The sequence below is a fragment of the Filicampus tigris genome, chromosome 12, assembly GCF_054856515.1.
Source record: "Filicampus tigris isolate MCC_2025a chromosome 12, RoL_Ftig_1.0, whole genome shotgun sequence".
In the NCBI taxonomy this organism is placed as follows: domain Eukaryota; kingdom Metazoa; phylum Chordata; class Actinopteri; order Syngnathiformes; family Syngnathidae; genus Filicampus; species Filicampus tigris.
In genome coordinates this window covers 11,150,001-11,171,671 of record NC_141228.1, presented here as the reverse complement: position 1 = coordinate 11,171,671, position 21,671 = coordinate 11,150,001, and the positions used below count along the sequence as shown (strand labels likewise).

Below are 21,671 nucleotides of genomic sequence, written 5' to 3'. Positions count from 1 at the left end.
GTTACAAAAAAAGAAAACATTTCATTTAAATTTAGTTTAAGGCTTTTTATTTACCAAGTAGGTTTACAACGTGTTTCCGATAAGTTACAGGACTGGTATCACAAAAAATGTGCTTCAAATCCAAATGACAAGTTTTCCCCATCAAAGTAATAGTCTAAGGCATTTTCCCAGCCTTCTCTGCCAGGTCTTCGTGGACTCATGAAAGGAGTCTTGTGGGATTTTTCACTGCTCCGTAATCACGGCCATCTTGATGTCGCCCGTGTCTTCAAAACGGATCCCCATGATGACTCCCTTGAAAAACGGCACCAGGTTGGGTGGTCGGGGAGGTTGGTCCAGCTCAGCGATGTTCTTATTGGCCAGGAACTGTCGGATGCTCAGTGTATTGTGAGCCGGTGTTTTTTCACGGTGAAGCAGCTTTTGCCCCTTCTCACGCACTGAACAAAACTGATGCCACAGGATCTTTTTGTATTTGTACTGGTTGATAGTATGGCCCACAATGAAGGGGAAAACTCATAGTTCTCAGTTTGGATTTGAAATATGGAATTTTTTTCGACACACTTCATATGGTTTTCTCCACTCTATTGGACACATACTAATGTGGAACATCTGCTGAGCAGCTGTGGTCAAGCAAGTTTAAAAAGCTATTCAGAAGTGTTCACAATGCACAAATATAATTGTAGATTGTTCATTCACAGACGCTCGTCAGCATGTATTTAAAAGTTTCCTCAGGGACGTTAATTAAACACACTGTAATGCACAACCGGTCGTTATACCCATAAGTTTCCCCCCCCTCCCAAAAAAAAATCAATTTTTTGTAGACACTGAAAGCCTAATTTTCCCACAGACAAGTGTACAACATTTAATTATATTTCAATCAGGGAGTTTTCCTCATCTGTAGCTACTATTACTTCATGCCTCGCACCCTCTTTGATTTGCATTTGAATGAGCCATAGCAGTAATCAGTGTGTAGTACGAAAGAGTGTCCTATAATTGAAAAAAGGGACATGGTGTTTGAAGTGCACATTCAGGTGTCGGTCTATTGAATGTACATGTCACTTAGTTCTTACTATTACTGGCGCATACCTTCCCTCCCTTCATATTAATACCTATATTAAACGGCATCAGTGACACGTAGACATTTATAAGTGACTTTGGTTTAAGGCAGAATTTCATCTGAATGAATGTCTCTTTTTGGATTTCTCCTCTCCTAGAAAGAACGACTGGCGCAGGTCCGCAAGCAGATCTGCAGGGAGGCGCATGAAAAACAACATCTGGGCAACTACAGGTAAGGAAGCGGCAAACTGTCAAGAACTTTTCCTCCAGGAGCACCAGCCATAATACTGATGTCTGCTCCACTTGCAATTATGGGGAACATCTGATTTCTTCGATATCTCCAAGTAGAACTCATTCTGCGCCAGAGCGACCAAAAAGAAATGGTTGTGGGCATATTGACACAAGAATCATACTGCATTTGTACAAGTCAACAAGTAGAAAAAGAAAGGACTACATTAACGACAAGTACAGTGTCTTTCCTTTGCAGCGCGAAATAGGACTCCGTATGTGTGCTTTACCTTCTTACTGCAATTCATCCTTTCTCCCCCGCACGTGTATTATACTGTACTCTCCGCTAACTCGATGAGACCTTGGAAGACAGCTCTATAGAGTTACCTCAAAGATAGATCAGATCCACCTCTCACTGTGACTCAACAAGTTCTGATGTACATCGAAGGAGCTTGAAAGCCTTTTTGCTTCTGTCTTTCTTTCACACTGGCTGTTCAGTTAGCAATATTTTCACTTGAGCTAAATGAAAGCCTGAGTTTGTTTCCTGATGACGATGTTTGCCGGCCTCGAAAACTTCAACTTCCAAATGTCTTATCGTTTGAAACGCAATTCAATTTGACTGTATACTGGGATTACGTGGCTCCTTTGAATATCAAGCAATGAAATGTTGCCCTAATATGCACACACGCACGGCACCCACAGCCAGTCAGACTACACAATAAGGGTACTTTATGTTGACAAAAGAACAGTCTATAGTGCAGTGGTGCCCAAAGTTGCACAGTTCCGTACATGTTCAGAAATTTGACCGCCAGACAACTGTTGCACACTCAAATAAATCTGTCAGCCCCCCAACACACACATGCACGCCCACACACACAGAAAGCTTCAAGTTCAGTAAATACTATTGCCATAATGTAATTTTTGGCAATGCAAGAAGGCATCTGAGTCAGTGTGTATATTTATTTATATTCCGGTTTCAAAATGCAATCAGGCTGTTCGCATATTCTGTCTACATTTTCTGTTTGTTTGTGTTCCCCCCTACGCCAACGGTTTTAAAACAATATTCTATTCACACAGAGCTGCAAAGACACCGTCACTGGTATAGTGTGCCAGCACTGATTTTCCCTCTCTTCTCCATAAAGTCAATTGTTAATACTCGACTCCAGTGTTTCCCAACCCTATTGAGCCAAGGTACATATTATACTGTATATTAGCAAAATCTAAAATATAAAAATATATATGTACAAAGAAACAATACCCCTAAAAACCTAAGTATATCAACTGAAATTATGATGATTTTTGTCAGAATTCACTCATAACTTTATTAAATCGAACTCTACTATGCATGTGTATACTCTAAAACCAGTTGGGTTAAAAAATAACCCAATTCTGTGTCAAAAATGGACCAATCCACTAATTGGGTCAATTTGACCAAATTTCTTGCATTGTTTCGAACAAAACAGACCATTTTTGAGGTTGTTTTGTCCAAAACTAACAGTTGGTTTAGGGATAGGGTTTATTGATCCATCTAGTGGATCTGTCCATTTTTGACACAGAATTGGGTTATTTTTTAACCGAACTGTTTTTAGAGTGTAGGTTCGAGTTAAGGATTTGAATCATAGGCATAACTTTATCCAATGCACTGGATAAATTGACAAAAATTCACAACAAATTATAGAATGCCTTTCCAAAACAGTAGCTGTTGCAAATAAGGAACAACTTGTTATTTTTTCATATAATCCTTTCATGTATGCATAATGGTCAAGCATACCAGTATTTTTTGGTGTTATTTTTTGTATTATCTTTTGCAAGGAAAGCTAAGATATAGGGTGATTCCCCCCCAAAATGGGAAGTTTTGATTGCATTTGAACAGGAGGATGCCATCTACAGGACGTAATTTTAAAAAAAAGGAAAGAAAAGAAAATTTCATTATTGTTTCTTAAATCGAATGTTTTAACGTTTCAATTGCTATGAATGAAATATTTTTTTCCATCACTCTTGGTTTTACTGGATTGTTAAAAAGTTCCCGATTTTTGGGTGTTACTTTGTATTTATCAACAGTCAGTACAGGATAAAATGTGTTTTGAGAGATTCCTTTGCAGTCAGACGGTGTCCTGGCACAAAATTGGAGTCTTGACACTGCATCACATTTGGCTGTTATAAGTCTAAATTCATCATCAAGTGAAGACGAGCCAGCTGGATTGTGTCAGCGTCCATTTAACATCTTGTAAGATGGGTACCTGAAAGACACTATTTACTGAAATGAAGAGATGGATGTAAATGGGATATGAATCATCAAGTCCAATTGGAAGCTTGGAGGGAGAGGAGAATGTCAGCTTTTATATTAAAAGTATTGCAGAGTCATTGTGATAATGACAAGTCCATAAGTTCAGGCGAAACGGGTGCAACACAGAGCTGTTAACATCCACTATTCAAGTGGTGGCCTTTTGCTGTTCACTCGTGATTTATGGCGCTCTTTGGGAAATGACAACTACAGACTTCTCTCAGATATGATCGTTCCTGTTCACTTCTAGAAAGAGACAATTTTAAGTGTATTTACAAAGAAAGGGCAAAAATGTAGCCTTGATGGGAAGCCAACAAGATGGTTTCATAATATGGGAGATAAAAGCATATACATACATTATATATGTATACAGTATACACTTTAGTGTGCAGTGTATTGACTTATATAGAAGGATTCAACTTTTCTTAAAATAAGGTATTCTTTAAACATTTTTTTTCTTCTTGATAAAAATATATTGCAATGCAGTTTAAATGTGAAACTTTTGAAACTGTCAGACACTTTTAGAAATGAGTTGAGAGATGTGCTCACCACCACATTCTATTCTTCTATTATTATAATTCACTTGACCATATTGCACTGTACAAGCAGGGCAGATACTGGATGTGTGTACCTAATGACCTCTTTGCTAATTTGCATAGAATTCCGAGTTGACTTTGTGAGGCAGACGATGATGGTTTAGTGTTACGTGTACTTACGACCGGCATGGGACTAAAAAAAGAAACAGTTTCCTTAAAGTGTAAGTCAACCCAAACATATTTTTTTCAAGAATATGATCTATGCAAGCCCACTAGTTGAAACAAGGCATTCTGATAAATATTGCGTTCGTGGAATAACACAATACATTTTTAGCTATATAGCGCATTTCATAACAGCTAGATCTGTTACAAAGCACTTTACATACAAACAATGAAAAAGGCCACAAGTGGAATCAATAAATTAACATAAAACACTATATACAATAGACACCGTAAGAGACGAAAATTTCAGGTCTGATCAAAAGCCACAGAATAGAAATGTGTCTTCAACCGGGTTTTAAAAATGGACAGAGAGGGGGCTTGCCTCACATCAAGAGTTAAACCACCCGTTTTTAGCCATCTCTGGGGGCGGCCATTTTGTCTCCTGGCGACTGAAAATGACATCACTGATGCTCAGGGCTCAGATAACGACCAATCATGACTCAGCTTCAGAAATTAGGTGAGCTGTGATTGGTCGTTAACAGAGCCCTGAGCAACTTCCAGGTCATCTTCAGTCGACAGAAGTGACAAAGTGGCCGCCCCTGAGATGGCTAAAAATGGGTGAATTTTGCTGCATAACTCATATTCCACAAACAATATATCAATCAGAATGCCGGGTTTCAACAAGCGGGCCTGCATACAACATATTCTTGAAAAAAAATGTGTTTGGGCTGATTTCCACTTTTAAGAGTAGATGCAGTTCTCCTACTGTCATTCACATCTTTTATTAGTGTCAACAACTAATAGTTGACTGAGTCATATTGTATTGAGCAGTCAGGACGGACATACTTTCAGCCTGGCGCTGGAGCTACATTACAATTAGTAGTATTTTTGCTTTTATGAATATTTTTCCTCTCTATCGTGTGGTGGCTCAAAAGAGTATTACAAGATAAGATGAAGCTTTGCGAGATTTGCAGAGGTCTCGTGAGACTTCATGAGAGTCGTCAGTTCAATGGCTGTTTTTCTGCTACTTTTGGGGCATATTTTTGCTATTTGTCTCTCTTTTTTTTTAAACTACGACTTTAGGGGCATTCCAATTTAGAGGCTTACTTGTTACAAAGTCTAAATAGCACAGCATTTTCTTGTTTGAAAATCATGGCAGCTCCTGCATCTCAAATGAAAATAAATTGAAAATTACATGAATTTGTAATCTATATTCCGATTACATTTGGCCAAGGAAAGACAAGAGAGTGGCCCATCTGCTGCTGTGTTAATATTACATAGCTTCTAATCTTTGTGTTCAGAGTGTCTGTGTTTTTGTATTTGTGACCGAGTCAAGTTTGACTTGACACGTTCAGACTGACCATGCTTGCTCAGTCATTAGTTACGGTTTTGATCCAATGGCTAAACTGATGACTTCGAGATGACACTTTTTGAGATGTAGTCTCAGGATAAGCAGGCTGTGGTTTATACATTTCCTCTAATCCCCTCAGGCCTAACACAAACACTGAGCGCTGTTGGTTTAGTCTTGAGGGTTTGAGGGAATGACTGACGTTTTTACCGTTTCTTATCTCAAGGTTTCCACTTGTTTGCTTTTTTGTGCGACTCACTTTTCTTCAGCCTCTTCATTATTTTACACCGTGTTATTGAAATGAATTAATTCGTTTCCCACTACTTTTGGCTCTTTGTTTGTTACATTTGTCTCACCTGATGAGCAAAAACTCAAACGGTCGCACCCCATCGTCTTTTATAAGCACTCACAAGCCTCTCCTGTCACCACTTGTCCTCCCTCCCTGTATGCAACCTTTGTTGTCCCCCTTTTTCCACATCTCTCCTTTGTGAACTACTCTTACTGTCTCAGAATTTCAGAAACTTGGTCTCTTTTGGTTTTCACCTTTCTTTCTTCCTTGCATTGATGACCCTTCTTTCTCCCTTTTGCTGCACTCCACCCTCACTATCCGTGCTCTTCTCTTTCTTTGTGTATGTGTCTTTGTGGCCAACAGACGTATTTACCCCCCAGACGACAAGCTGCTGTTGGAGAAGTATGAAAGCCTGCTCTCTTCCGCCTTTCAGACCTTCCTCGCTGGGCGAGCTGCCTCGCTTCAGAAGGAAATGAATAATCCTCTGAAACAAATGAAGGCACGTATCTTGGTGGCTGACTGACTTGTCAAATGCGCGCACATACACAAACACGTGCACAAACACTGAAACGCATAGGGTATGCAAACAGCAACTTGCACACGGAAATATGGATAATAACACAACTATGCAATTATATTAGAGTGCTGAAAACAAGTAATGTGTATGTAATGCCAAAATTGTGAAGTATTATTTTTTTGCCTCTTTTTATCTGACACTTTTCAATTCACTCCATCCCCATGCAGTAAGTCTGTACCTACGCAAGCTTTTAAAGTCAGGGAGATACAATTCATTTCCCACATATCATGTTTCCTTTTCTTCCTGTTTTATTTTACCCTTTTTGTTCCTGTTAGTGAAAACTGAAAAGGCTTCAAACTTGATAACTAATAGTTAACGATGAGAGTGAATGGTGAATAGGGGATTTTTGACAGTTGGACTGACACCACACAAAGTAGTCTGAAAAGACTTGACAGAGATGTCATGTGCAACTATTGCAGCTTTTGTTGAAACATCCACCTCTTGCCCGTCACATTCTTTTTTTGTACAAATGCCAATCAAGAGCAAGCAGAGGAAATGCACACATTTAGTCAACACACAGAGATGCGATCTTGTTCAAAGTGTGAAGGATGGAGACAAGAAGGACAAATGAGGCGCTGCAGTCAGATAATAGTGTGACAGTGTGACAACAGGGTTGTACCACAAGAAGGGCCAGCTTGTGAGATGGGAATTTTAGCAGGTTAGAAATAAGACAAATTGTATCTGATCCTGGCACAAACATTCAGCAAATCACTTTTAATGATTTCTCGGCAGATCATTTTTTTTTTGTTGCTTTCCTAACCTCTTTTTGTTTGTGCTGCTTAACCGTTTTCATTAAAATGTCCAGAATGACACTGTTATATACCTGTCTAATATTATGAGCACATCCTTAAGATGATTGTGCCAGTTTTGTTTTTTGTTCGTGACAAAGACTGATGACTTCATCCTCATAATTTCTCAATTTTTTTTCTTATCATTGTAGCATGCTTCCTTTTTCTGCCAATCAATGTGGCCCTAATCCTATTTTGTAATATGTTGCAACAAAACCCAAACATCTTGATATAAATCAAAATCGTCTCCGACTGGATCAAGTGCTGGTAGTGTATACTGTACATTTGAGGATGCAATGATTCAAATGTGGGAGTGAAAGTATCAAAGTCATGATTGGCTATGATTTTCAGTGATTTTTTTCTTTAAATTTGTATTAGAGTTTATGTTTTACGTTAGAACAAAAAAAAAAACCTGACACTTTATTTCCAGAAGGTAACAATTTAGCGGCCATTGTTCAACACCAGAAGCCGGAAAGAGAACGTTTATATGACATTTTTTTAAAATTCCCTTTAAGTCTTGACATGAGATATGTTATGTACTGTGCAAGCCGCAACTTGACTGGCTGGCATACAACCACAAGCAGAAATCCAAGTTCTATTATAGTGGAAATAAATGGAGAAATTAATGTCCTGTGTCATTGTGGAGGCCAGGTTGTGGAGGCAGAGAATGTCACGGTAGAAGCTGCCAAGAACAGAGATAAAATACTGCTCTTTCAACAAACCTCAATAAGCAAAAGGTTTGCTCCAAACAGAATTGACTGCACTGATCTGGTGTAAGAAATGTGCTGGACTATCAAGTATGTGAACTTTTTACCCTTGCAACAGCAAAGGACTGTAACAGGACACACACACACACAGAAGGCATCCATTTTGATCTGCAAATGGCCATATATGTAAAAAATATTGTTTGAATGAATTTTACATTGTGCAGGTGTACACAATGTTGTGGCCAGTGTTTTATGTTTACAATAAAAACTGCCAAATGTTGTAGAACATTATTCCATATTCGGCGTTACCTGCTTACAGCATTTTGTTTCACCATTTTGTTCACCCATTATTGTTCCTCTGTGGAAAAACACTGGCAATAATTACCTGAAATCTGTATATTGGAATTTGAAGTGTGCACACTCTACCCAAACAGTCACAGTTTATCTATTGTATATGGCTCCAAATGATGCCCATGAGAACAAACATCATAATTAGAGGAAAATAAAACCCTCACAAAACATTCCCGTGCACACTAATCTACACAGAACAGAAAACCAGAGGCCCTTTTACAAAAACGAAAGTGCATTTTAAATTTGAAGTAAAGTCTCTTTTCATCTTTTTTTGAGTGGCAAATGAGAGCTATTCATTCTTCTAATGGTGAAATAACATCACGGTCACCTTTGCCTGCATTTAATCAATGGCCAAATGGCAAAAGGCCGAGTATATCCATGATGGTTGTGAACCACCTTTGCGACATTTAGCCTCTAACAGCGTTGCCAGAGAGCACGACATGTCCAGCTAGGACTTTCTTTCTTCTACCAGACAGTGGATATGTTGATTTTATGCGACTTTGGATGTTCCCCCGTATTTTTAATGTTGGTATTTAATGTTTATTCCTGTGTACACAGATTATTCATTTTCGTTATCATCTACTTGATGTTTTTTGTATGTGTTGGCATATAGGAGGAGGACATCTTGGATCTGCTTGAGCAATGCGAACTGGATGACGAGAGGCTGATGGGCAAATCCTCAAGGCAGCGTGGCCCTAAGGTGCTTTATAGCGAGAGAACGAAACATACAAACTAGGAAAGACGAGGGAGAATAGAGGCCACTTGCCTCCAGGGACCCCTCGTAAAAGTACAACGATGGGGAGTTGAGGAGGGTGGTGGGAAGGCAGGTGCACGGATCTAATGCCCCCAGCCGATGTGATTCCAAGTCCTGTGTTAGGCTCAAGAGGAAAGAATCGGAGAGGCCCAAAGAAAGGACCCGTGTGCCTCAAGGGGACAGCTGTCAGACCGCCTCCTTTTCTCGCCACACTATCTTTCTATCGCCCTCTTTCGCTGTCACATGCCCCTCCACGCCCCCAAGATTTCCCTCGACAGCACATTACTCCCTCCATCACCTTGCTTCGCTCGCCTCCCTTCCACATACCCCCCCACCCGATCCCGTTTCCCTTCCCGCACATCTACATCCATTCCTCACTTGAGGGCTAAATTGGCTGGAACACTCACTCGACAGGGCAGTTCAGTGATGCATTAGCTAGAATAAGGACTTGTTTAGACACAATCACTGTTGTCCAAGTTCATTTGAATGGCGTCACCTTCGATGGTGCTGAATGTGCGGAGAGAGACATTCAGAGCCGGGGAAAGAAAGAGCTGTGACGGGTAAATTTACTCGGTGGGCTGTCGTGCTCACACACCATCTGGTGAAAATGGTGAACCGAAAACTAGAAAAGAGAGTGAGAAATATGATTGGAGACAGGATTTTTGAGAAGGAAGGGACACAAGACAGAGAGGATATGAAGTTACATTTTTTTTTTCAGTTGCTTGTCTAAGACTTCTTCCTGTTTGGATGTAACTCGACAACCACTCCATCATTTGGATATGTCTCATTTTTCTCTTAGTTTTACTGAGCTCTTTTTCTCTAGTGTTACTTCAACGCGAGAAGCCATATGGTCTTTTTCATAGCTTAGTCCACATTTGAGGCATTCACAAATCCATCTGAAAATAATTGATAGATGCCATTCGTAAATTGAAATGGAAATAGAAAGTCGGTGTGGAAGCGTATTGCATCTGTCACATTCATTCAAAGACAATCGGGTTAAGAAGCACGTGCCAGTGTCTTGCTTAAACCAGACCGTAAAAGAGCGAAAACATTTTTTCCATTGGGTAACTGCTATTGTTTGCGCTTCCGTTAATGATGAAATGTCCAATTCTGATACAACTGTTGCTGTCATGCTAGCATTGAAACAACTGTTGGTGTCATGCTAGCATTGTAGCCCCTATGCTATTCTCTTTGTGGGCTGCTTCTTGCTTTTGACTCATGGAAATTAAAACCAAAATTAAACAAAGGGCCTCCTGAATTTCAGCAAAAAATGGATTTGGTCCAAACAACTGTTGACAAATCACAGTCATATCATGGTGAAGCTTTGCTAAGCCTGGCTGTCTAAGGTTAGACCTTTTTGTACGCATTACCGGAAATAAATGTTACTTTTTCAATGCAGACGGTTATATATTAGATAGCTTCAGGTTTGTAAAACGGAGTCCATTCGCTCTTAATTCAACCCTTGGTGGGCCCTCCTCCTAATTTGTCTCTCTATTAACCTGATGCTCTTATCTTCTTCTTTATTGTCTCCTCATGAGCTTAATCTCTTACCGTCCCCGTCCTCCTCCATCAATCACCCACACAACTAGCTTGCGGCCACGGTGTAAGCCCTCCCAAGCACTTCCTGCCCATTAGTTTGGTTGGCATGGCAGATGTATACATGCTTTATTAATCAACTTGCTACCTTACACAGTAAGGCTTACAGGATGGTGGATAGACACATGATTTTATCAACGTTGCTTTATTTTTTCTTTGGTTTGTGCCGAAATAGTGTCGCTTAACTTGTGATATCAGGTGTGGGAATCACTGGCTTTGAAAAGGTGTGTGTAGTTTTTTTTACGACTGCATATTGAGTCAATAGAAGGTCCAAGTGACATGGTAACGAGACGTTGAAGGCTTCCAGCACGTTTAAGTGTGTGGGGTGGGCTATACATTCTCCTTCAAATCTGTGTGTTAGTGAGTGAATTTATTTTTTTTCACCCCCAAATTTGGGTGGTTTAAACTTTGCTGTTTTTATCATGTGTCAATATGAATATTTATCTATACTCAAGTACTGGGGAAACTCTTTGGTCAAACACACTTCATTCCCCTGATCCACCTTTTTCTCAAAGGAAAAAAGGATAACATTTGTCACTGCCGTAAAAGTGTAAAAGTAAGCCAACTGCTTTGAAAAGTAAAATGTAACAATGAAAAAAAAGTTGTTTCTACAACAGGAATCCATAGCTGATCATTTCTGATTAACATAATAATGAACTTGAAAAGAGAGATTATTACTTGATCTTCACATTGACTTTCTGTTCTGTACTTCTTATTTTCTAATTAATGTCGACTTAGCCATATTTAATTGAGCAGCCAGGACAGGGTTATGATTAATGCATAAACACTTTGCAATTAGTTCAAATTTCCACTTCTCCGGTCTTCATTTTTCATCTTGGAAAACACCGGTACTGTTTTGTGCTGCAAAAACATAAAAACGTTAAAGAAAAAAACTCACATTAGACGACTCATCTTTAGATACTTACTGAGCTGAAGTCAGTCAAAAGTTATGAGATTTGTTGAGGTTGCTTTCCGTCATGCGTGACCGTGATTCAAACTCTAGATTTTTTCAGCAATGTTGAAAATGTTGTTAAAGTCCCATATTTTACAACCTCTGGGGTGTCAAATGTTAATAGTTGCATTGTTTTTAAACTGTATTACATATACATATTTATAGATAATGTATTGTTTATGACATCGCTTGACTTTAAATGTGTTCATCCTTGCCAGCCCTTGACCACTATGCCAGAGTGCAGCCAGACATCACGACGTCAACGGCCGGACTATCTGGCTGACTTCACCAGTGGCAGCAGCGCTGAAAACTCTTGCTCATCCTCAGACGATGAGGAGGAAGAGAGGAGAAAAGCAGAAGGGGGAAGTAGAAGTGGAGAAAAGAGGGAGAAGAAAGTCTCTTATGACCTTGGGAGCAAGGAGAAGAACTTGGCTGAACGCTCAGGTAAAGTTGTGGGTTATTTTTATGGCTTATCTACAATACGTGTGACACATAATGTATACCCCACACAACATGTATCTAATACACTTATTGTGGCAGGAATTTGCAGTGCTGCAGAACTGTACTCCATATTGTTTATGTAATCTGGCCATTTTATATAGCTTCACGATTGAGGCAAAATACAACTGTACTGTCTCTCTTTTTTGGTAACGTGGTTTGACCCCACTGTCCAAAAAACATTGAATTGAATACACATTCGTGTAATTGTTAGCGTTTGTCGATTGATATAGGGGTGTCCAACTACGGTTCTCGAGGGTCCCTGTGCAGCATGTTTCAGATGTGTACCTCCTCCAACACACCTGATTCAAATGATCAGGATCGTTATCAAGCTTCTCAGAGCTCGCTGTTGAGCTGAGCACCCCTGGTCTATACACTAGACCCCTGCTATTCACAGAGGATAGGGCCCAAATAGGGAAATCCGTGTAGACTTAACACCCATTTAAAGGGGGAAATCAACCCAAACACATTTTTTTCAAGAATATGTTCCCAGAAGGTCCACTAGCTAAAAATACTGCATTCTGATTAATATTGTGTTAGTGGAATCTGAGTTAAGCAGCAAAATCCACCCGTTTTTAGCCATCTCAGGGGGTGGCCATTTTGTCACTTCTGTCGACTGAAAATGACATCACAACTGCACAGTGCTCAGGTAACGACCGATCACAGCTCACCTGTTTTCTGAAGCTGAGCCATGATTGGTCGTTACCTGAGCCCTAAGCAGTTGTGATGTCATTTTCAGTCGACAGAAGTGACAAAATGGCCACCCCCTGAGATTGCTAAAAACGGGTGGATTAATTTTTATTCCACAAACGCAATATTTATCAGAATGCCTTGTTTCAACTAGTGGGCTTGCATAGAACATATTCTTGAAAAACATATTCTTGGGTTGACTTCCTCTTTAAATGAGCTTTTTGTGTTTGTAATGTAATAGAAGACAAAGCCATGAAACATTTGGACTGTGAATGAGTGTGTACAGAGCAAGACAGCAACCCTGCCAAGACCCACTCCACACCAAGCCATCAAAGGGCTGGATGTCTAAGCCCCATAATGCTCTCATTTGGCATCGAAAGCAGGGATTTTTCAGCAGCCACACACTCATGAACATGTGATGCAGTAAATATATAGCAAAGACAAGCATGCTGGTTACAAGAGCAGCTGGAGGAGTTTCAAGGGTGATGGAGAGAGTCAGCGTATGCTTTGACGTATGTTTCGTCGTGCGCGTGTGTGTGAGAGATGCCCATTCCAAAATTTCATTTTACCGTCACTTAAACAGTGAGTGCTTGTCAAGGCAGAATATCATCACTGTCCTGTGAAAAACAGTTGTCCATTTTGTTTCAATTTTTTTTAACATTAACGTGAAAATTAAAAAAAATAATAATAATAATAAAAACTTTGACACGTGTTTTTCACAGGACAGCGACGATATGTTTATGTTTAAACCAGCCAATTAGTAATAGACCGTTACTACTGTAACTACAAGTCCCAGAAGGCACTCCAATAGCTGGTATCATGTTTGGTAGTAGTAGCTGTCGACTGTTGGCAGTGTCACTCGACTGTCTATGAGGCTGCGAATATGTATAGGCTGAGTCCTGACTTGTGATTGGATGAGAAAGCCACGGGAAAGGGTGCGAGGTAAGGAAGGGGAACCTGTGTGTTGGGGGTGAGCAGAACGTTGATGTGACTGACATTGACTGTTATTTTTGACATGGTTACGGTTGACAGTGCGCATTAAAAGCGACAGTTGATCGACCGCCTTCTTGTCATCCTTTTAACGCCCAGTTAGACATAATACGTAAAATACATTGTGGTTGAACAGGGTTGTTTTAGTAGCCATATGACATTTTTTTTAATGAATTATGCTATGATTTTACTGGTCCGGCCAACCTGACTTCAAATTAGGGTGTATATGGCCCCTGAACTACAATGCATTTTACACCCCTGATCCAGACAGATTTATTCCACAAGTCTCCTTACAAGTCGTCTTTCCTTCTGCTCTCTTCCTACATAGGTCGGATGCATTGGAAACCAATGGTCAAGCCTATCAAAACCTGTCCGGCCCCTTCCGTTTCCCCGACTCACTCCGGCCCAATCAGGCGCTCCATCTCCTGCCCTCGGTCCATCGCTTCTTTCTCGTCACCCAATGAACTGCGAGCGCTGTCCACCAGGCCCTCCGCTAACGTGCCTGTCATCACCACTCTCGTCCGGCCGAGCTCTGCGACGCTACGCTCTCATTCGCTAAGCCGCAGTGGCTCTGCCCACCGTGTGCCTCACAGCAACAGCCTGGGCACCATCCACACCAACATTGTAAGCTCGCAAGTATACACACGCATGCACAACAACACACGCACATGATTTTTTTCTTCTTTACAACTATTTTGTCCTTTTGTCTCCTTCCAACTGTCCTCCGTGACAATGATTGTCTATTATCTTGCCATCTGTCGTTTAACGCCTGCCTCCTCGGCTCTCATACCTGCTAAACAAGAGTCCTGGTAATGTTTGGGTGCATTGAAATCAAGTGGGACTAATTTGTTTTTCTCTTTTAACTTTGGGAATCAAATTGAGTGCAAAATTCAGATACTAAGACGACTCATCGTTGTTTGCATGCATCTTGACATACAACATGGAACGTTTACACTTTTGAAAGTTATACAACACTGTTCAGTAAAAAAGGGACTTAAAGTTCTAATTGTTGGATTAATTTCCCACCATTGGTACTCATCTTAATCAAAGTAACTATATAAATGCATTATTGCCAATAAATCAACAGTGGGTGGCTCGACTGAGAGCAAGAAAAGATTGTATACAGTCGAACTCATGGCAAAGATAATTAAAGGGAAGTCAACCCAAACATATGTTTTTTAAGAATATTAATTCAGGTTCACTACGGCATTCTGATTAATATTTTGTTGTGGAATAAGAGTTAAACCACCCATTTTTAGCCATCTCTGGGGGTGGCCATTTTGTCACTTCTGTCGACTGAAAATGACATCACAGTTGCTCAGGGCTCAGATTAAGAGATTTTGAACCGTAACAGAATTTTCTGGATAAAACAATGTTAAAAACGTTCAAATCGGCATGTTCGATTTTTTTAAATTTTTGGTGCATCTAAGCCACCGTAGTTACCTCTGCATTTCCGCTTCTTCCCACGAGCGTGCAGTGCAAAAACAACATCCATGGCTACCGGCGATTCTGCTATTTGCTCAGGGAAGTGAGCGTTTAGTTAATAAATCGGGCAAATAGATCTGTAGTGTAGTGTGTGCCCCGCATGTACAATACAACCCGTGAGCAAATTACTCAACGTCTGAAAGGCGTCCTTTTTTTCCTCCTCTACAGCGGACCTCTGGTCCAGCCGGACTATGCATCCGTACTTGAGCTTGATTGACAGTGCATTGTATTATTGAGTGACAGTTTTGCACTAATCATTGATTTATGGTTATGTAAAACCAGGGAGAAAGGTGAAAGGCTAGTCACTAGCTGGTTGGCAACATGACTTGCTGACAGACTGTTTGGTTTACAGACTTGACTATGTCTACCTTCTCTCATGTTGATGATTTCGTTTCAGATGGTATATGCACTTTCTTCTGTCATTATTGGTTTAATTAAGAACAGATCTGAAATCTATTGTGTAAGTAAAATGCTGTTAATCCCAATGGAATGTTCTGTGTTTATTAAGTTAAATTGACTGGCATTTTGAGTTCAAAGAAAGAAAAATTAAGTTTAAATAAAAGACATTTAAAATACTTCATTTTTCATTATTTTTAATTTTACAAAGAAATCGTAATTGTAATCGTAAAATCGGGTTTGAGAGAAAATAATCGAGATGTGTTTGTTAGGCAAAATCGAACAGCCCTAGCTCAGATAATGACCAATCATGGCTCAGCTTCAGAAAACAGGTGAGCTGTGGGCCTGTATAGAACATATTCTAGAAAAAAAAGTTTGGGTTGACTTCCTCTTTAAGTATCATATAAACTGCTATTATGTCATCATATAGGTAAATATTTTCTTGTTGGACTTGTTTAGGGTGATCCACTAATTAACCTAAGGAATAAAGAACAAGAGGCAGAGCTTGTACGTCAGACATTGACTGCGCTTACTGCCATGAGGATCCGATTTCCTGGAAAATCGGAAGAGGAGGCCGAGGCTGTACTGGATGAGGTGAGTGGACAACATCTACTTTTGATCTTCACGAGTGCCACTGTAACAATTACTCATGTTAGAAGGGAATATGCACAAGATTATAATAATCTTGAAGTTCAAGTGATACATCTTGACTGAAGGTTTTTGAATGTCAGCGTGGAACTAAGTTCAGCCCAGTTGTTAATAGAAGTTACAGAGTCATTTATTTTTAAGAGTATTGTCAAAAATGCCGATATATTTACTGTTTAAATTACGATTTAAATTATATTATTAAATTTGCGACAAGGCTATTTCTGTATTTTTACTTTACTGTATTATGGAAAAAAAGATTTTTAGCAACATTTCACGGTTAAGCCATTGTAATTTCTGAAACACGCTGCTGTGACAATTCACTTTCTTAACCTTTTTTGCTCATGCTTACATTTTTCTTGAAAATCATATTTTTATTCCTATATTGGAGGTCGTAAGACATAAAAGCATAGAAGCATTGAGTCTCGACACAATCGTGCCTGAGCACACTCTTTTTGTCACATATTCAAGACAGAGTTTCACCTTGAATTTCCATGAGAAGCAACAGCACCACAGTCCATTGAATATGCGCTGGGAGTCCGATGAAAGCACCCATCTGTCTAATTTTCGGACCCTTTTAAAAGCCATGGCTGTCCTCAGAACCAGCTGTCCGCTCAGCACCAAAGTCCCCATGGTGCTCAAAACACAGACGGATGCACGACTCTCTTTAACCCTGACTAGCAAAGCAGCAGCAAAACAATGTGGTCAACTGGTCAAATTGTAAAAGGAGCTAATAAAACATTTACCCGATCTTAATTGTAGCTGTCTTGCTCACGAGGGTCAAACTGTAGAGTCACTTTGTTTCCCAAACTAAAGCATTGGGAGCGGTGCTTGGCAGGCCTGGAGTAGTTATGAGAGCGAGCTAATACACCAAGAGTCATTGAATGTGAATGAAACGGAATAGGTTATGGTTTCGCCTCTTACCCAGCATAACACAAAAACTCAAAAGCGGCCTAAATGAGACATTTTGTATTTTTCCACATTATAAAACAGCTCTCGCATAGGCCTTAACCACACGGTAGTGTACGCCCATACAAAGTCCTCACAATGAAAGAAAGAATGCGTGTGTGTGCGTGTGTGTTTGGGGCTGTGTGAAATGGGAATTGTCAGACAATTAGCACCACACCTGTAATGTTAACAAACCCTAATGAGAGAAACAGAGAAAAAAAGAGGAGCACTCATGGCGATAAGGCTCAGTGTTCCCCCTCAGGACAGAACACATCTTCAGTTAACATTAAATCAATCTTTGTCATTTGATGTCTGCCACTGTTTCAAGTGAGAAGCATATTGCACTAATGGGTTGGCATGTTGGACTAATGGCCTCCTTTATCACGCAGTCAAAATGAGCTTTCTGTTGCAGTTGCAACCACTGAAAGGTGCACTGCATCACGTGCAATTTTTTTGTGTTTTAATTGAGGGTAATTTGTGTACATATTATAATAACTGTGATAAATGAGCATGCAGCTCACTAGACAAGGCTCAAACAGTTCTCAGTGAGAGGCAACACAGAGCAAGCAAACATACTCTGTTAACTTAGTCCTGTTTCTATGAAAACCTGCAAAAGAGCATCTCCATTTAAACAAGAAATGTATTTCAGTTTGCCATTACTGAATACACGATTTCACTCAACATGAGCTTCAGTTAATTAATAAGCAAATATATGGAAAAAGGCATATAGTTTGCTCAACTGCGACATGGCCTTTTCTTGAAGTTACAGTTTTATTTGCAATTTCATGGCATCATCATGCTCTCTTTGTAAAATTAGGATGTTAAGGTGTTAATTAAATTAAGAGGTGTGCACATATTATACTGATCTTCAAACATTACTAATAACGACATCTTTTGTCATTTCAACTTCAAACTTTTGTCCACAGATCCTTGACAACTGGAAATACCATAAACCAAAAGTAGCCTCCTACTGGCTTGTAAAGTTGGACTCCACAAAACAACGGAAGGTAGGCGAATAAAGAATGATTACTGAATGTTGACTTCAGATAGTGTCGAAACATTTGCTAACGCAAGCTTACAGACAGCAGTTCCATCCATCCATTTTCTACAGTGCTTGTACTCATTTGGGTCCTGGGTGAGCTGGACTCTATTCCAGCTGCCTTTGGGCGAAAAGCAGGCTATGCCTTGGACCGGTCACCAGCCAATAGCAGGGCACATATCGATAAACAACCATTCACATGCACATTCACATCTATGGGCAGGAGTTTTCCATTAACCTAAAATAGCTAACGTAAGCATGGGGAGAAATGGTAAAGTCCGCACAAGAAGGCTGCCTACATCGATGCTAAGCCTCACAAAATCTTTTAAAACACAGGTGTCAAAGTCAAGGCCCGGGGGGCCAGATCCGGCCCGCGACATCATTTTACGTGGCCCGCAAAGGCAAATCATGGGCGTTGACTCGACATGTTTCTTTCAAATTGTCTTCACATTAAACATCACATGTGAGATAAACATTTGTTATCAATCACGCCTTTAAAATAAATTGAAAAAAGAAAATCAATTGAAAAAATGCATTCAAATAAATCTAATTGAAAATAAAATAAATTAAAAAGTAAAATAAAATAAATTGTAAAGAGTTGAACAAACTATTTACTGGCTTCTGATTTCAAAATTAGCTATTCATCAATTTTTGTGGATGTGTGATAATATAAAGCGATCAACAATCCTAACGGCCATCCAAGGGACACCATAACTATGATGTGGCCCGCAACAAAAATAAGTTTGACACCCCTGTTTTAAACTGTTAGAAGTATAGCATTTTTGTTGGAGTCTAGATGTCATTAGCGTCCAAGCTACCATTTATTAAAATAATTTAAAGCCAAGGGATAGTTATTGGACTTCAGGTAACCAAAAGTAAAAAAAAAAGTGTGAGGTATGTTTCTACACTATGTCAAGGGTGCACAAGTATTGTACACGCAAAAGATACACTGATGTGCTTTTAATAGTATTTTTAAAATTCTATAATCAAACCACAGAAGTTGCATTTACAATCATTTGAGGGGATGGAAATTTAGGCAAGCTCAGGCTCATTACATCGCCATTAAGGGATTCAAGACGGAAACAGGATGTAAACAAACTAGAAGAGGGGGCAACTTTTGAAACGACACTCAGTAAGCATGCCCCTAATGATGCCATCTCTCAGCCACCGCCTTCTACCCCACTGTGCTCGGCTTTGTGGTGACGCTGATGTTTGATTTGGAGTGGAGCAGCCTAATGAGAAGCAGGCAGAGGTCAGGAATGAAGCGCCCACCGCTCTGCCATCTGATTACCATACCAAAACATGTCTGTGTGTGTGCGTACTCATCTATCAGTTTGTCTGACGGCATGTATGCATGTCTGGCTCGCGTCGTGTTGCTGAAGGCAAATCTTGTCTCATCGTGTCGCAAACACACATGCGCGCGCGTAGAATTTGACAGGCACGTCAGTAATGAGGAGCAAGGAATCAAAAGTCCAAAAAGCCACAGCACAGCTATGCGATAGGAGTGGGAAAAAAAACAGGAAGAAAGTGAAAGGGAGAGAAAAGGTGTCGGTTGAAGGGAAGATGGAAGGCTGGCCAGAGTGCCCTCACATTTTGACACATTCTGTCAAGGATTGACTTGGTTAGAGCAATTAGTTCTAGTTCTAGCCAGTGTTCACCACTGGCTCCACCACGCAGTCCTTTTTCTCTACTACAGACATATATATATGTATATGTATATATATATATATATATATATATATATATATATATATATATATATATATATATATATATATATATATATATATATAATGCATTAATTGTATTAAAGAACATGTTGCACAAATAAGTAGACCCCGAGAAAAAGACTGAGAGCTTGTTCATTCCAGGCCTAAGTGTTTTATTGACGGTTGAAAGTAACAAGTGGAAATGACGTCCATTTGAGTTATGGCGCCATGTGTCGCCGTACACAGTGGCTTATTCAAATGCCGGAGCAATTCTGTCCGCTCAATCGTGTAAACGGGATATTCAGAATGTTTCAGAAATCAGAATTTTGATTTTAACCCAAATATTGACTGCATGTAAACGTAGTCACTATGGTGCTGGGGACAAAATGGAAATATCTTTCTTTCCTCTTAACTTTTTCTCCCCTCACAGGTTTTGGACATTGTGAGGACCAATGTGCGCTCAGCACTACAGCGGATCTGGAAAGAGCCGGATTTGGAAAGCCTTCACTTGTACCGTCTCTTTAACCGTGTCTTCAACCGACTACTCTGGAGTCATGGCCAAGGGCTCTGGAACTGCTTCTCCAATACCGGGTATGTTTGCGGTGCCAGTACAGTATAGTGGTACCTTGACCTACAGGTTCTTCAACTTATGTGTATTTCGAATTATGAGCTGCCACTATGTTGAGTCTTAGATCTGTGTTGCGAGCAAAAATTTTAACCGACAAGTTTTTTTTACAACCGTGATCTCTGTTCTGCCCTTCCTGAGCGTGCTCTGTGCAGAGGCATAAAGTGAACAGTTAAAATAATAATCCTTCCTTCAATCTGTTATTAGCCATATTCTTAAATATTATATTTATGTTATATTACTATATATAATATTAAAAATGTTACAAAAAATGTTTGGTGTCTTTTGGGGGGGCTGGTACAGACTTGCCATTTCAATGGGAATAGTTGATTTACGATATGACAGTTTGTGCCCTGTGATTAACTCACGACCGGTCTATCGTGCGATCGAGGATAAGCGGTTATCGACAATGGATGGAATGACTCGTGATTCTCTTTGGTTTACACAGAAAATGATAGCAGGAACTAACAGCAAGATGATCTGTTATTTTTGTATTTTTACAACTAACAATGGACTAGTAAAGACTGCAATGGTGGTGCTGTATAAAATGTTCCAGCACCACTAGGCGTCTCTGATTCACTCTGATTATTGGTACCAAATTACACATAAACCAAGGTTGTACTGGGCCAACCGGCAGCATCATCACAAGCGTCAAGATTAGTTTCACTTTTTCCACATTTTATATTGGAGCCTAATTCCACAATGGAATACATTCCTATTTTCCTTTTTAAAATCCTACACACAATACCCCATAATGACAATGTGATTTTTTTTTTTTTTTTTGCAAATGTATTAAAAATGAAAACCCAAGAAATCACAGGTACAAAAGCATTCACAGCCTTTGCTATGAAGCTCAAAATGAAGGTCAGGTGCATCATGTTACTACCGCTTAATTGGAGTGCACCTGTGGTAAATTCAGTTGATTGAGGTACCCGGTAATTGTTTTCGGCAAGAAAGAAAAAGGAATTGCTGTGTGAAAACACTTGGCGTCGTTGTTTTTAGAATTCAAAGGCCTAATCTT

The 21,671-nt window shown here is 39.8% G+C and overlaps 2 protein-coding genes across 5 annotated transcripts in view; one reads left to right on the top strand and one right to left on the bottom strand.

Moving 5' to 3' along the window:
• Window positions 1–21,671, bottom strand: part of prkacba (protein kinase, cAMP-dependent, catalytic, beta a) — a 271,936-nt gene that overhangs the window by 60,238 nt on the left and 190,027 nt on the right. The gene's annotated exons all lie outside the window — the stretch shown is intronic.
• ttll7 (tubulin tyrosine ligase-like family, member 7) overlaps window positions 1–21,671 on the top strand; it is a 73,052-nt gene that overhangs the window by 41,945 nt on the left and 9,436 nt on the right. For all 4 annotated transcript variants that reach the window (XR_015089035.1, XM_086047770.1, XM_086047771.1 and 1 more), the window contains exons 12-19: window positions 1,212–1,285; window positions 6,264–6,399; window positions 8,937–9,023; window positions 11,844–12,069; window positions 14,132–14,427; window positions 16,144–16,278; window positions 18,204–18,284; window positions 20,456–20,616. Coding sequence is in view for 3 of the 4 variants with exons in the window: in XM_086047770.1 (XP_085903896.1) it covers window positions 1,212–1,285; window positions 6,264–6,399; window positions 8,937–9,023; window positions 11,844–12,069; window positions 14,132–14,427; window positions 16,144–16,278; window positions 18,204–18,284; window positions 20,456–20,616 (1,196 nt within the window). In the remaining variant the exon portion in view is untranslated. The remainder of the gene's footprint in view (window positions 1–1,211; window positions 1,286–6,263; window positions 6,400–8,936; window positions 9,024–11,843; window positions 12,070–14,131; window positions 14,428–16,143; window positions 16,279–18,203; window positions 18,285–20,455; window positions 20,617–21,671) is intronic.